The sequence below is a fragment of the Meles meles genome, chromosome 7, assembly GCF_922984935.1.
Source record: "Meles meles chromosome 7, mMelMel3.1 paternal haplotype, whole genome shotgun sequence".
Lineage (NCBI taxonomy): Eukaryota > Metazoa > Chordata > Mammalia > Carnivora > Mustelidae > Meles > Meles meles.
In genome coordinates this window covers 17,816,402-17,830,273 of record NC_060072.1, presented here as the reverse complement: position 1 = coordinate 17,830,273, position 13,872 = coordinate 17,816,402, and the positions used below count along the sequence as shown (strand labels likewise).

At 43.6% G+C, this 13,872-nt stretch overlaps 1 protein-coding gene across 1 annotated transcript in view; it reads right to left on the bottom strand.

Moving 5' to 3' along the window:
* The window catches only part of LOC123946567 (putative tetratricopeptide repeat protein 41), a 75,756-nt gene extending 64,104 nt beyond the window's left edge, over nt 1–11,652 (bottom strand). The window contains 3 exon segments of the mRNA XM_046011992.1: nt 2,851–3,065; nt 6,900–7,080; nt 10,671–11,652. Of these exon segments, the coding sequence (XP_045867948.1) occupies nt 2,851–3,065; nt 6,900–7,080; nt 10,671–11,469 (1,195 nt within the window). The 5' untranslated portion in view covers nt 11,470–11,652.
* Between the last annotated feature and the right edge of the window lie 2,220 nt (nt 11,653–13,872).

Sequence of the window (13,872 nt, the reverse complement as noted above, 5' to 3'; positions counted from 1 at the left end):
AGCAGCGCTGGCTTGCAAGAGGCAGGGGGGGCCCAGTGCAGAAGCACAGCCCTTGCCCTTGGCCCCGGGCTGTTCATGAGGTGGGGGCCTCCTTTCAGGGACACAAGGTGCCACGGAGTGTCTGCTATCCGGTCTGCTATCCACCCATCGTTCCTGAATGGATTACAAGATCTGTTTGTTTTGAAGACAGCAGCTGTTTTTCTCAGGAGCTTTCAGTATCTAAAAAAACACTCATTAAAATCACAATTTGCTTTGGGAATAAAATCGTAACTGAGCTCTGTTCAGTTGAGTTCATCTTCTCAGCCTGGCCAGACTGAACTCCCCTGGGCTGTGGCTGAGCGGGATTGGTGGTCGTCCTCAAGAACCAGTCACACCTGCTGCTACTGGTTTTGATTTTACCCACTTTCCACACCCTGGGAAATGCAACCGCAGAGAACTCATGCCTGTGTGCCTACTTGTGCACAGACACACACATGCACACACACACACACACACACACACAAAGGAGCTCAGATATCTGGCCCATCATATAGAGATAATACACATCCATCAAAACTCGTTCTGGGATCCACATACCCACTCAATACCCAAATGCACGCTTGGGTACAAGCCCCACATGAGAAGGGACGAGTTCCCTAAAACAGGCAGAGTCAGACACACAAATACACAGCAGACAGCCAGTAATAATAATCGCTGATACTTATCAGTGCTTACTCTATGCCAAGCACTGGGCTAAGTGTCTTTATTTTTCATACTTTACCTTAGTTAATCTTCTCAACCACCTAAAAGACATTTCTTCTATTATCCAATTTTACAAACAGGAACCACCGTGAGTTAAAATAACTCACAGATGCTCACACAGCTAATAAGCAGCAGTTGGGCTCCCCAGCTGCTCCTAGAACAGAGGTAGATCCCACACAATTGTTAACATTCCCTGTACACACCTTGTATCTTAGCTAGCTCTCATCCAAAGCAGAACTCTTTTGATTCTCCTCAAAATCTGCTGTCCCCACCCCATTGACAATGTCCCATCTCAGTACACAGCCCTCACCATCTGTCTCACTTCCCAAAGCTGTCCTCAATGCCTCCTGTCCTTTAAGCTCCACATTTAGTTCCTCAGGAGATTCTCAGTCCAGTGAAAGCCCTCCAGCTCCTCCGCTACTGCCCTCCCCAACCAACCTCCACCCCCCCCCCCCCCCCGCAACCGTCATCGCTTGCTGGGACCACTGCAGTAGGCTCTAACGAGCCTCTACACTTGTTCCCTACATCCATTTTCCATACATCAGACTGACAGATCTTTTCCAAGTATCAACATATCGTGTCACTGCCCTGGTTCAGATCCTGCACTGCCCTCCCACTGTACTCAACAGAATCTGAACCTAGCATTCTGTGCAACGAAGCCCAGACCCGAAGTGGCCTGGTCTTCACCTTCTGCTCCATCCGGTAGGGCTCCCCTGCCAGCGACACTGGCCTGTTTTCCTTTCCAACTCACCTTTGTTTCTGGCTTAGGACCTGTATTCCCTTAACTGTTCTCTCAGCCTGTAACATTTTAATCTCCACGTGGTTAGCTCCTCCGTGTCTGTGAGATCTCCACAGAGTATAGCAGAGGGAGCTACTTACCCTGCAAAAAGTCCATGTTCTCCCTTCCGGGGCAGAGTTAGCATTTTGTCTGCACCTGACCCTCACTGTGGCCATGTAGGCCCACGGTGGCCAAGTTCTTGCCAAATAATGGCGGGTGAAGTGATCTGGATTACTGCCAGGCCAAGGCATTAAAGGAAGAGGTGTGCCTTTCCCTCCTCTTTTTCCTCTTCCTCTAGCCAAAGGCAGAGGGCTCTGAGGCCCTAGGGGATTACATAGCCTCAAGAGGGACAAGGCCTGTGTCCCCAAATCACCACATGGAGGAGAGACACTTGTTACCTAAGAACCCCTTACTGGATTGTTCCACGAGTGAGAGAAAGATTTCATTCAAGAAGCCACTGAAATGGGACTTAGCTGTCACCACAGCTAGAGTTATTCTAATACAGAATCCCAGGCCCAGACCGCTCAACCTAGCGAGCACCCCGTCCCCTTACCACACCAATCTGCATGGCGTTTATCACTTTCTCAACGAGAACATCATATCTGTGGGAGCCATGTCCTTACCACCTGAGGCAGACATCGCCAGAACCCAGGGCAGTGTCTGTCACAGACTAAGCAACCAATCAGTACTCAGTCACGAGTGACTCAATGAGCACGTGAGTAAACGAACACGCTCCAGAAATAGGGACGGAACTGAACAGGAAGAGTGATAGTTGGGAGGCACATCCTGTCATGGAGGCCTTGTCCTTGTTTCCCTCGACTGGAATGCTATCCCTGAGATACCTGCTTGACTCCCTCCTTCCAGTATGGATTCAAATGTCTTCTCAGCGAGGCTTTCCCAGACCTTTCAAAACCTAACAGTTCTGACACACACCGCACGCCGCCTCCCTTCTTCCTCTGTTTTATTTTCCCTCATAGAACTTACATCCAACATTCTGTATTATGTTTTTAGTTGGTGAACTCTTAGTCTCCCTCACCTCAATAACATAAACACACCATGAGGGTAAGGACTTTTGTTCATTTTGTTCACTCCTGCATCCCCACTGCCTAGTGCTCTGGCACATAAAGGTACTCAACTAACATTTGGTGAAAGAAGGAAGGAAGAAAAAGAAAGAAGGAAATTGAATTTGGTGAGGGAAAGAGGTGTAGATCACGTAAGTGAGACAATACAGGGTTTATACCAGAACAAGATGAAAACAGCTGCTGGAACAGCAGACAGAATATCTAATCTCTAACAAAAATTCGCCAAAGCTACAGGCTTGATTCCAGTACCGTAGTTTTCGTACTGTAATTCTGTGATGAAGTAATGTATCACGGACATGATGTCGCTGCTTTCGCAAGTGCTGCCCACAAAATGAGGGATCATCAACATGCTGGGATATTTCCTCTTGAAATCGTTCACCCAGTTGGCGATCAGAGTAGACTTCCCACAACCACGTTCTCCAGACAAGAGCAAAATGGACTTGTAAACTGGAAGAGGATTTATTCTGAAAAAATAAAGGGGCAAAATATAGTCAAGAATATTTACAAATGGAAGGAGGGAGAGAGGGAGGAAGGGAGAAAAAATTTTCCTGCATGTCTCTCTAAGAGATAAGGAAATTCTAGTCTCAACTTTGGCCTCAGTTGGCTCCAAATAAATTATTTGCCCTCTGGGCTTTAGCTCTGTCCTGTATAAAATTAGAACAGGAGAGAGATAGTAACCTAGGAAGGCCTTCCAGCTACACAGGTCCTAGGGTTGTCCCACATTGACCTGGGGTTCATCAAGGGCCCAACCTGCCCAAAGCCCCAGGGAGGGAGGCTTTTCTCTATCAGTCCACCGCCCTTACAGCTGCCCTGCTTAGCCCTTCCCAGGGTCATAGCCACCATTGCCAAACCGGCCCTCCATTGAACATCATATCAGAGAATAAGAAACAGAAGCATCCATATGCCAGGGATTCCCATGAATCCTGATTACCATGACTTTGGAAATTACCACAATTGTTAGTAACTCACTAAAAGGTAGCCTGCTCCTCTCCCAGGGTGGTTGGGCTCATAGAACTGCAGAAACGTGATTTCTCTGAACAGACATGAGCACAGTATAACCTGTCCTGTTGCTTAACTTCTATAGTAAGAATTTCCAGATACGCAGAGGAATCCCAGGTCCGCTGGTATCATTACATAGAGACTCCAACCCTGTTCCTTACACATTTGTGGTTTAATAAGTATGTGTCTCATGATTTTTTATGGATGGAAGATTCACAGAGGCAGTTAGCAGCCTTATCTTACAATATTAGCTTGTGACTGGCACAGAAACTGATCATAAATTGTTGAATGAGTGAATGGAATCAAATAAATAAGCCTGACATTTGGGCTGAGCAAAGCAAGAGGATATCAGCCTGAAGATCCATTAAAATAGGAAGCCCAGGGGCGCCTGGGTGGCTCAGTGGGTTGAGCCGCTGCCTTCAGCTCGGGTCATGATCTCGGGGTCCTGGGATCAAGTCCCGCATCGGGCTCTCTGCTCAGCAGGGAGCCTGCTTCCCTCTCTCTCTCTGCCTGCCTCTCTGCCTACTTGTGATCTGTGTCTGTCAAATAAATAAATAAAATCTTAAAAAAAAAAAAAATAGGAAGCCCAGGGATGCCTGGGTGGCTCAGTCAGTTAAGCCGCTGCCTTCAGCTCAGGTCATGATCTCAGGGTCCTGGGATCAAGTCCCACAACGGGCTTCTTGCTCAGCAGGGAGCCTGCTTCTCCCTCTCTCTTTGCCTGCCTCTCTGCCTGCTTGTGTGCGCTCTCTCGCTCGCTCTCTCTCTCTGACAAATAAATAAATAAAATCTTTAAAATAAAATAAAGGGGAGCCTGGGTGGCTCAGTGGGTTAAGGCCTCTGCCTTCAGCTCAGGTCATGACCTCAGGGTCCTGGGATCAAGCCCCGCATCGGGCTCTCTGCTCAGCGGGGAGCCGGCTTCCTCCCCTCTCTCTCTGCCTGCCTCTCCGCCTACTTGTGATCTCTGTCTGTCAAATAAATAAATAAATAAAATAGGAAAATTAAAGCAGGTTAGGATCATTTAATAGAAATTACTCCATGAGAATTCCACCTCCATTATGATGAATTACGAGTCAATGTGTTATTGCTTTAATTACTTTGCCACCAAATTTGAATGGCAGAATCCGATTCGGTGTCCTACCCCACCTTTTGCCCTCTTTTGGTCTCTCCTCAGTCAAGTAGCCAGAGTGAGCTTGTCCAGATATATGACATATGTCACTGCTCTGTGGTAAAAGTAGCAAAAAGCCCAACTCCTTACAATGACCTGTGAGACCAGACAAGACTCACACCCTCCCCCTATCCATGACACATCCACCCTCATTCCCTACCGCCCTCCCTACAGCCCTGGCTTCCTTCCAGCTGCCTGGCCTCCCTGCCATTCCTCCAGCCTCCGGACCTCTGTGCTTGCTGTTCCCTCTGTCTGAAATGCTTGTCCAATCCGTGTTTGCAGAGCACGCTTCCTCACCTGCTTCCAGGATTCGCCAAGGTTGTATATTTTGCTCCATAGCACTAAAGGCATCGAACCATCACATGTTTTCCATATTTGCCATGTGTGTTGCCTCGCTCCATAATGTAAGCTCTGCGGAGGCAGGGAGTTTGGTCTCTTTGTTCACTACTACATTCCCTGTGTCTAGAATACTCCTTGGCTCTTAGCAGGTAAAGCCAATGAAGCAAAAATACAAATATAATACATCCACATAATTAGGCTAGGGTCTGAATGATTTCTTCTTAAGAACAAATAGAAAATGAAAATAGTGCCAAGCAATCTATGGGTATTGTTCTAGATGGTCAGTTGTTAGGACAATGCTTCCAAACTTCAAAAGAACACCCCTCTCTGTTACCTCTACATGTGACTCGGGAACTTACAGTACAAAGCATTGTTTCCAAATGTCAAAGTCCTGTTTCCACACAGCTAATTTCAAAGGGCTTGTTTCATTATTGTATTTAATTGGGCACAGTTGAGACTTGCATCTTGCAATAAAAATCTTCAAATTTCTCATCTACTCTGAAATACGCAAAATTCTAGCTTACGTGAGATATAATTCACATACCCAAGTCTCACCATTTTACAGTGTACAACTCAGTGGTTTCCACTGTATTCACACGGTTGTACAAATACCACTAATTTCAAACCATTTTCAGCACCCCCAAAAGAAACTCCAGACCCAGCATTTCCTGTTTCTCCTTTTCTCTCATAACCTGCCCGCTACTCACCTACTTTCGGTCTCTATGGATTTGCCTATTCAAACCTATGATTTTTTTTTTTTTAACGCATGATCTATATATTCAAATGCCTGTTAAGTTTTTAAAGCGTTGCCTGGGCTCCATGTTGTATTAACCAAATAACTTGTCTTCCTCTCAGCACGAGTTCCCAGAACCACAAAGCTGTTGGTAGCTCTACCCCTCAGTGGGCTAAAATGGCAGGTGCAGAGACGGGGGCAGAGATGATGGAGATGGTGGAGGTGGAGGGGTTGGGCCATCCCAGCCGCTGTGGTGAGTTTCCTTCAAAATACAAAACTCACAGAATAAAGGAGATCTGGTGGTAAGAAGAGGAGGATGAGGAGGGGAGAAAAAAAAAACTACCTCAAGAATCTCCCTATTTCTGTGGATGAGACAGGCAGAGACACTGTAGACAACCCCAGTCCTTCTTCAAGCCCTAGCCTCTTCCTGCCTGGAGGTGAGGAGCACAGGATGCACCACACCAGGGGGTGGGGGTGGGGGAATAGGGGTTTTGATGTGAAGGACACTGGATAAAACAATGAGTGCATACATTGGGTAAGATAATTCAGTTCCATACACAAACACAAACAATACTGTGGCCCGGAGTAGGCATTCAATGAGTGTGAGCTGAATATCTTAATGTAATTAAAAATGAGCTGATGATGTATGTGGAAATGCTTTGTAAATTATACAACACTGTAAGAATGCATTATTCATATTTCCTGATCTAATTTCTTCTCCTTAAAGTCATTCCATCATTGTCAGGAATTACTTTGACCAACTTGGAGCAGGGCAGGGGTGGGGTGGAGGAGGAGACGAGCTCTGCCCTCCAGAGTTTATCATCTCCTTGAGGAGACTGGAAGAAAGGAAGTGAAATAGTCGTGAAAACTTTGCAAAGGCAGACTGGTATCTGATAAGGAAATTCCAAACCAAGGGTGGCTTTTCGGGGGGCGCTCTTGCAGGCATGTTGGGCATAGAAAAGGGGAGGTGGGGCAGACAGCTGAAATTTGAGGGATCGTATTCACTCAAGTCAGGCTATTTTGCTCAAGCCTAAAAAGGCTTGAGGTTTCTTGACATCTCACCTGAGAAGAGAGTCCAAGCTGGAACCAGGTGCAGCACTGTTACAATCAAATCCCACGTCCTTTAAGGCAAATCTTTCCAAGATTTCGAAGGTTCTGTTTGATTCCTTGGAAATTACAAACACTTGCTTGCACTTCTCAGTAAACTCTTCATGATAGAAACGTTCAAAGTTGTGCTTATAGTCTTTATAGACAGAAAGATAAGTTTTAGTACCTTACATTTGTTTCACATTTTCCACTACATATGGTTATTATAAATGCCCAGGAAGGTATCTCCCTTCTGTATCCGTATCAACTTCTTCCTATGCTGGCATCGTATTTCACAGCCAGTTTCGTATTCTAATGAAAGCAAACCACAGGCAAGCAATTTAATCTTCCCAAAGTTATTTGTATATGAAATCCTACTTAGGATTCCAAGTTATTTCTTGACCTGGTAATAACAAGAGCAAAAAAATAAAAATAAAAAACTGGGTTTGTGGCCTACCTCCCCTCATCTTTCTAGATTGTTATCTAGTATGAAGTTACCTAATTCAATCTTGTGGCAAATGTACGTAAGTGTAGCCATGGCAGGGGTCGGGAGAGTGGGGCGTATTTTTGGACAAGATGCCCTAATGCAATGACAACCATGGGTACGGATGTAACTCTGCCACTGGGCAAACCCCTTAAACTCTCTGGTGAAATAAGGGGCAGGGCTAGACACCTGGATCTCTGAGTGAGTCCTTCTAGTTTCAATTTACTGTAATTCTAAACTTGCAGTTTAATTAAAGTCAAGGTGTTCTGGACTGCCAAAATGCCTTCTGTCTCTGGAGAGACTTATATCCTCAGGGTTTTGTTTTTGCTTTTAATCAAGGGAGGATGTTATGCAAGAAAATGAATGCCAGGTAGGTTAACCTGGTAGGTTCCCGAGATACTCACCTTGCACCTCCACAGTTAACGGGGTTGCCCTCTGGTTCCGGTTAGAGCCAAAGAGACCTGGAAGACCTAGAGTCTGGCCAAAGTCAGCTTCAAATTTCAAGATCTTAGAATGGAGAATGACCCCACAGTCTAATGGGTCTCTTGAGGTAAACCTGAATCTTACCCATTAATCTTAAGTATCTTCAAGGACCTCAGACGTTGTTTCTCTGACTTAAGAGTGTGAACCAGTAGCTCCACATTGCCTTACAATAAACACTGGCTTCCCAAATATCTTTTGTTACCCATCCCCCACCCCCATCAGATTTTGGAACTCCCTGGGTGGTAAAAGGGTATCAAAGACACAAAAGAAAAATAATATAGCACCTCTAAAGCCCTTTTAAAAATAATATATCCATTCTGTAACTTCTAATTCACACATTTAGTCCACATGTTATACATTCAAAAGTCTAAAGCTATTTTTTCCAATAATAACTAAAATCAAAGGCTAAGGAGAATACTAAGGAGAAATATCCTGTCTCTAACCCAAATAGACTTGATTCTTTTTTTTTTTTATTAACCTATAATGTATTATTTGCTTCAGGGGTACAGGTCTGTGAATCATCAGGCTTACACACTTCACAGCACTCACCATAGCACATACCCTCCCCAATGTCCATCACCCAGTCACCCTATCCCAACCCCCCACCCCCTCAGCAACCCTTAGTTTGTTTCCTGAGATTAAGGCTCTCTTAAGGTTTTTCTCCCTCCCCCGTCCCATCCCTCCCCAATCCCATCTTGTTTCACTTTTTCCCTCCCTACCCCCAATGACCCCCCCCATCCTGCCTCTCAAATTCCTTGTATCAGAGAGATCAAAAGATAATTGGACAGACTAGATTCTTGAACACATTAGGAAGTATTGATCTATACATGCAGTTCAGACTGAGATTAGTCAAAGAATATCACTAATCATCATATTTCGAGCTTTAGCCAAATCATCTGTTCTTCCAGAATTCATTTGTTGCTATTGTTCCCAACAGCTATTTACTTTGCGCCTCACACACGTCAGGCACGGCTTTTAGCTATTTTACACACATTATTACTCTCGAGGCAGTGAATGTTAACTCATTGTGTAGAAGAAGAAACGACAGCTTGCCAATATTGTCATTTGCTCAGAGTCACACACATCTAGAGATTGAAAAATCTCAGGTCTGAGAACATGACTGTCCCTAGACATTCCAAAACTCCAAGCTTGTAGTAAATATTCAGGATATTTGGGGGGCACTCCACACCCATTCACCTACTCTAGTTTCCTTAACAGTCCCAGATCACCGTCCAGTGTCCCACCTGTCCCGACTCTCAATTCACGTTCTTCCAGCGGGTCTGACTCCATTTCCAACTCGAGGGGGCATCTGAGCCAGGATTAGCCTATCAGAGCATCACCTGGCACCAGGGATTAAACCAGTTACAAGCATGTGGTCCCAGTCAGGCTAATCAGAGACAAAAAGACTCGATGCAAGGACTTTGAGCCACTTCTGCTGGACTTGAACGTGGAGCTATTACAGCCATCTTCCTTCCATGATGAAGGAGCAAGGAACTGAGGCAGTATCAGGACCGCAGAGCCATGCTGATAAACAGTAAGAAACCGGGGCAGGTCACACCGTTTGACCCACTGCTTAAGCCTGAGTTGAGCCAGACCTAATCCTAGGCTTTAAAGTTATATAAACAAATAAATTCCTTTTGTTTCAGGCAATTTGAGTCACCTGCAACCCAAAGAGTTATGATTGACACAATATTCTTTTCTAGGACTCCAAAATGATTTGGCTTGTAGGCAGAGTTGATCAGCACCAGGAGGATTTCGCCACCCGCCTCCCTCCCCAGCAACACTGCATTGGAATGAGTTTAGGTGAGTCAACTCTGTCCTGCTCAGTTCACCAAGATCCACCTGCTCTCTGCCATAAGGCCTATTGCCTGCCTGGCCCCTGAGAGCATTTGGGAATACACCACCTGCCATTATTATGCAATCTCACATTAATGGGGCCCTTGCAACAGTAATTCATAATGTTTTCTGGGTCATGGAACCTTTTGAGAATCTGACCAAAGACAAAGGCCATCTTCTTACCCACCCCCCAACACACATATGCACGTAAACCTTCTATTTTTTATATAATTTTAAGCGCATCCCAAAGACAGACCCAAAGTCTGTCTAGGTGAAAAATCTCTGCCATCCTCTAATATTGCTCTGCCCTTTCTTTCTGTGTCTGCAAGACACTACCTTCAAAAATAAATGTAATCACTTCATTTAGAGTCAGGATGGCAAGTTGTGCTCCTCAGACTTTAATGTGTATGCAACTCACCTGGTCATCTTATAAAAATGTACTCCCTTATTCAGTAGACCCGGAATGCTTTTCTATCAACTCCCAGGTGATGCCAAGGCTGCAGGCCCACGGATTACTGAGCAGTTAGGGTGAGGGCTGTTTAGCAATACCCCGGACCTCCACCCACTAAGGTGCCAGCAGCACTCCCCCAACTCTGACACCAAAATGATTTCAGATGAGGCCAAATGTCCCAGGGAGGGGTGGGGGACACCCAGTTGGGGCTGAGAAGCTCTGCTCTAGATCTAGTACCTTAACTGCCAGATATTTGAGGCCTTCTCTGAGCTCCTGGAATTCCTAAATAATCTTCCATGACCCTTTATTTGCTCTTATTTCCAGTTTCAAAAATCTTCAAATGGAGAAATGCATGTTACAGAAATATGGTAACAACTTTAAATGCTTACGGAATATTTTCAGTCATTTCAAAAGTCTTCTTACAAGGAAGACATGCAAAACATACGAACTTTATGTTGATAAAACACTTAGCTGTATTTCCATAGTTACTCACCCATATGTTCAATCATGAAAGTGGCTGGGTAAAGTTGTTTTATCACAACTGACCAGTCTTTGAAAACCAGCTCACCCAACTCATGGAGGTCTTTATAAAATCGGACAGGGAGTCCTTTGTTAATGATCTTGGCCTTAAGCTTGCCAACCCTTAATTTTTCTTCGTCATTCAGAAAGCCTGAGAGCAGCCTCTCCTTTTCCTCATCTAAAGTCTTCAGCAACGTGGGTCCAGTCCTAAAGTAAAAATACTGAAACTGAGACTTATTCAGAAATGCTGCTTGGATGATCTCGAACTCCGTCAAACTGTAGTTGGGATTCTCCAGGACCCACGGATAACCATTTTTTGCAGCAACATAGAGATTCTGCTCTATTGGGGATAAACTTGACAAATCAGTTGCTTTGGAGAACAGTAAAGGCACATGGTCAGGGAGAAAGTCCCCATACGTCTGACCCAGCATGCAGATGAGAAAGGGAAAGCAGCTGTTCACATAGTCGAGACAGAGCTTCAGGTATTGGGCATGGAGACAAGAATGCTGTCTAAACAGGTTGGAGGACAAGGGCGGCAGGGCCATCAACGCCGCACACCTCAGGTCTACAGCTTTGAAATACGTGCCCCGGGAAATGCAGAGCTCATTAAGCTGAGGAAAGATGTAGTTTGCCAAAAAGTCTCTCTCTTCTTGAAAATCATTCAGAGTTGAGCAGATGTAAGGCTGAATGGGTTTCTGGAACTTTAAGACAAATTGGGCATACTTATCTACATTTGCCTTCTGGCTTATTTCACTTTGCTCAGGGGATGACATCGTGTTTAAAATATAATCATTTTCATCCTGGCATAGCTGCCGATCTCCACGGCTTCTAAGACTTCTTCCTAATTATGTTAGTTACAAACACTTTGAAAACGTTCCCCAAAATGGTTTCTTTCTTAGTGACATGTGAAGGTGAGAGGTGCCAGCCAACGAGCAAATCAGATTTGGAAATCTAGTGTAAGATTGAAAAAGAAAAAAAAAAAAAAACATTCATTTTAGGATTAAGGGAAGTTCACATTCCCCTTCTCCCCCAAAGCTTTTGCTGACAAGCTAGAGAACCGCAAGGTGAGTGAGCACTGGACCCAAGGCTCTCCCGCTTTCCCCAGACTACCGTTCCACCTTCCCGGTATTCCTTCTACCCACTACTACTTCTGCCCCCTATAAATTTTGAAATCATGCAAGGGGACTTCCGGAGTGTGGGAAATGGAAGACAAACCCAGAGAAGGATCCTTATGTATCTATGAGCTGAATTAGCCAAGACCCATGACCAAGGTCAGAAGCAAGAATGAATAGGTATGAAGCTGAGATTGGGATAAGAAGAAGATACCAAAGGGTAACAAGGCCCGAGACCAGTAATGCACCAGGCATCTGAGAGACATGAGGAAGTTGGGATCTAAGACCTTCATGGAGTTCTGCAACTTTTTTTTTAATCTTAAATTGAGCACACTCATACAAATTCCATCCACCTACATGAGCTAGGAATTCAACTCCACTGAGTGAATGATAAAAAACACACCCTCCAACACTGATGTAGATATGGTTGCACCTTGCTCAGAAGAAAAAAAAATAAATGAAAATGACCCTGTTAATGAGATTTTTCTTAATGCAACTCTTTTCCATACCAAGCATTGCTTTTTCGGGTTATGTTTTTGCCTCCACCTAAGGAGAAACATCATGTTATCACATATACGGCAATTTTTCATCACAATCCCCTGACAAGAATAATGCAGTACCTTTTTAAAAAGTGTTAACCCTGGGGCGCCTGGGTGGCTCAGTGGGTTAAGGCCTCTGCCTTCAGCTCAGGTCATGATCCCGGGGTCCTGGGATCGAGCCCCACATCGGGCTCTCTGCTCAGTGGGAAGTCTGCTTCCTCCTCTCTCTCTGCCTGCCTCTCTGCCTACTTGTCATCTCTGTCTGTCAAATAAATAAATAAAATCTTTAAAAAAAAAAGTGTTAACCCTTTCACTTTGAATTGTCACAGTAGTTCAATGATAGATAGTATTGCCATCCTATTTACAGTCAAAGAAACAGAAGTTCAAACAGGATAAGCAACATGTCCAATGTCACTTGGCTAGTGAATGGAGAGCCAGGATCTAAACACAGGTTAGCCTGACTCCAGAACAAATACTCTATAGTGTCTCTATATTATAATGAAATCCCTTAAATCAATGGGTGGAAATGCCTATCCGATAAATAATATTGTAATAAATAGGTGGCAACTTGAAAAAAATCAGTTTAAGCTGTACTCACACTACTGCACCAAAAAAAAAAAAAAAAAATCTAAAAAAATGACAGAATAGGTGTCATGAGTGCTTTATTAACCGACTTCTCTTCTGCCATGTAGGAGGCTGGAATTAGATTATCAGCCCTTGCAAATATCCCCCTTCTCCTAGTCCCATGCAATCAGAAATAATTTCTATTTTAGTTTCCACCATATTCTCAACACCCAGTATAATGACTGGCTAAGAGAAAGTGATAGGTAAATATTTGTTGAATGAAAATTTTAACATAATTTTTCAATGAAAAGAAAAGATAATTAAATATTTATCAAACCTGGAGAGGACTTCTGAAACTTATAAGCTGTAGAAGAAATCACAATGGATGGACAGACACGGTTACATTTTCAAAAGACTTAAAAGGCAATCAACAGACTGTAAAAAATATTTGCCACAAATAAGTTTATCTTTATTTAAAAAAAAAATACTGGCATCCTAGTAGACATATAAGCAAAAGATACAAACCGATAAAAAGAAAAACAATACAAGAATACATATAAAAGCACATGAAACCTTTCTAGAATTCAAAAAAATTTTTTAAAGCAATGATATAAATTTTTAAGTGTAAGTATGTAAGTTTGGTGAAATTTTATGTCATATATAACTATGGAACTATAAACTGGTAATTTTGGAAAGTTATTGGAAGATATATTTAGCAAATAAATGATAATATATTTCAAAATATATTAAAATGTTTACAATTTTTCATTCAGTGATTCTACTTTCTGGGAATTTCTCCAAGGAACTGATCAAAATAGCAAAAAACTATAGCCATTAAAATGTCATTACATTGTTTATGATAGAAAAAAATGATAAGAGTAAGCAAACTAAGTGGTCATGGCTTTTTGCTAAGGGAATAACTAATAGGACAAAAGAACAACCACAGGTGGCAGGTTGTACA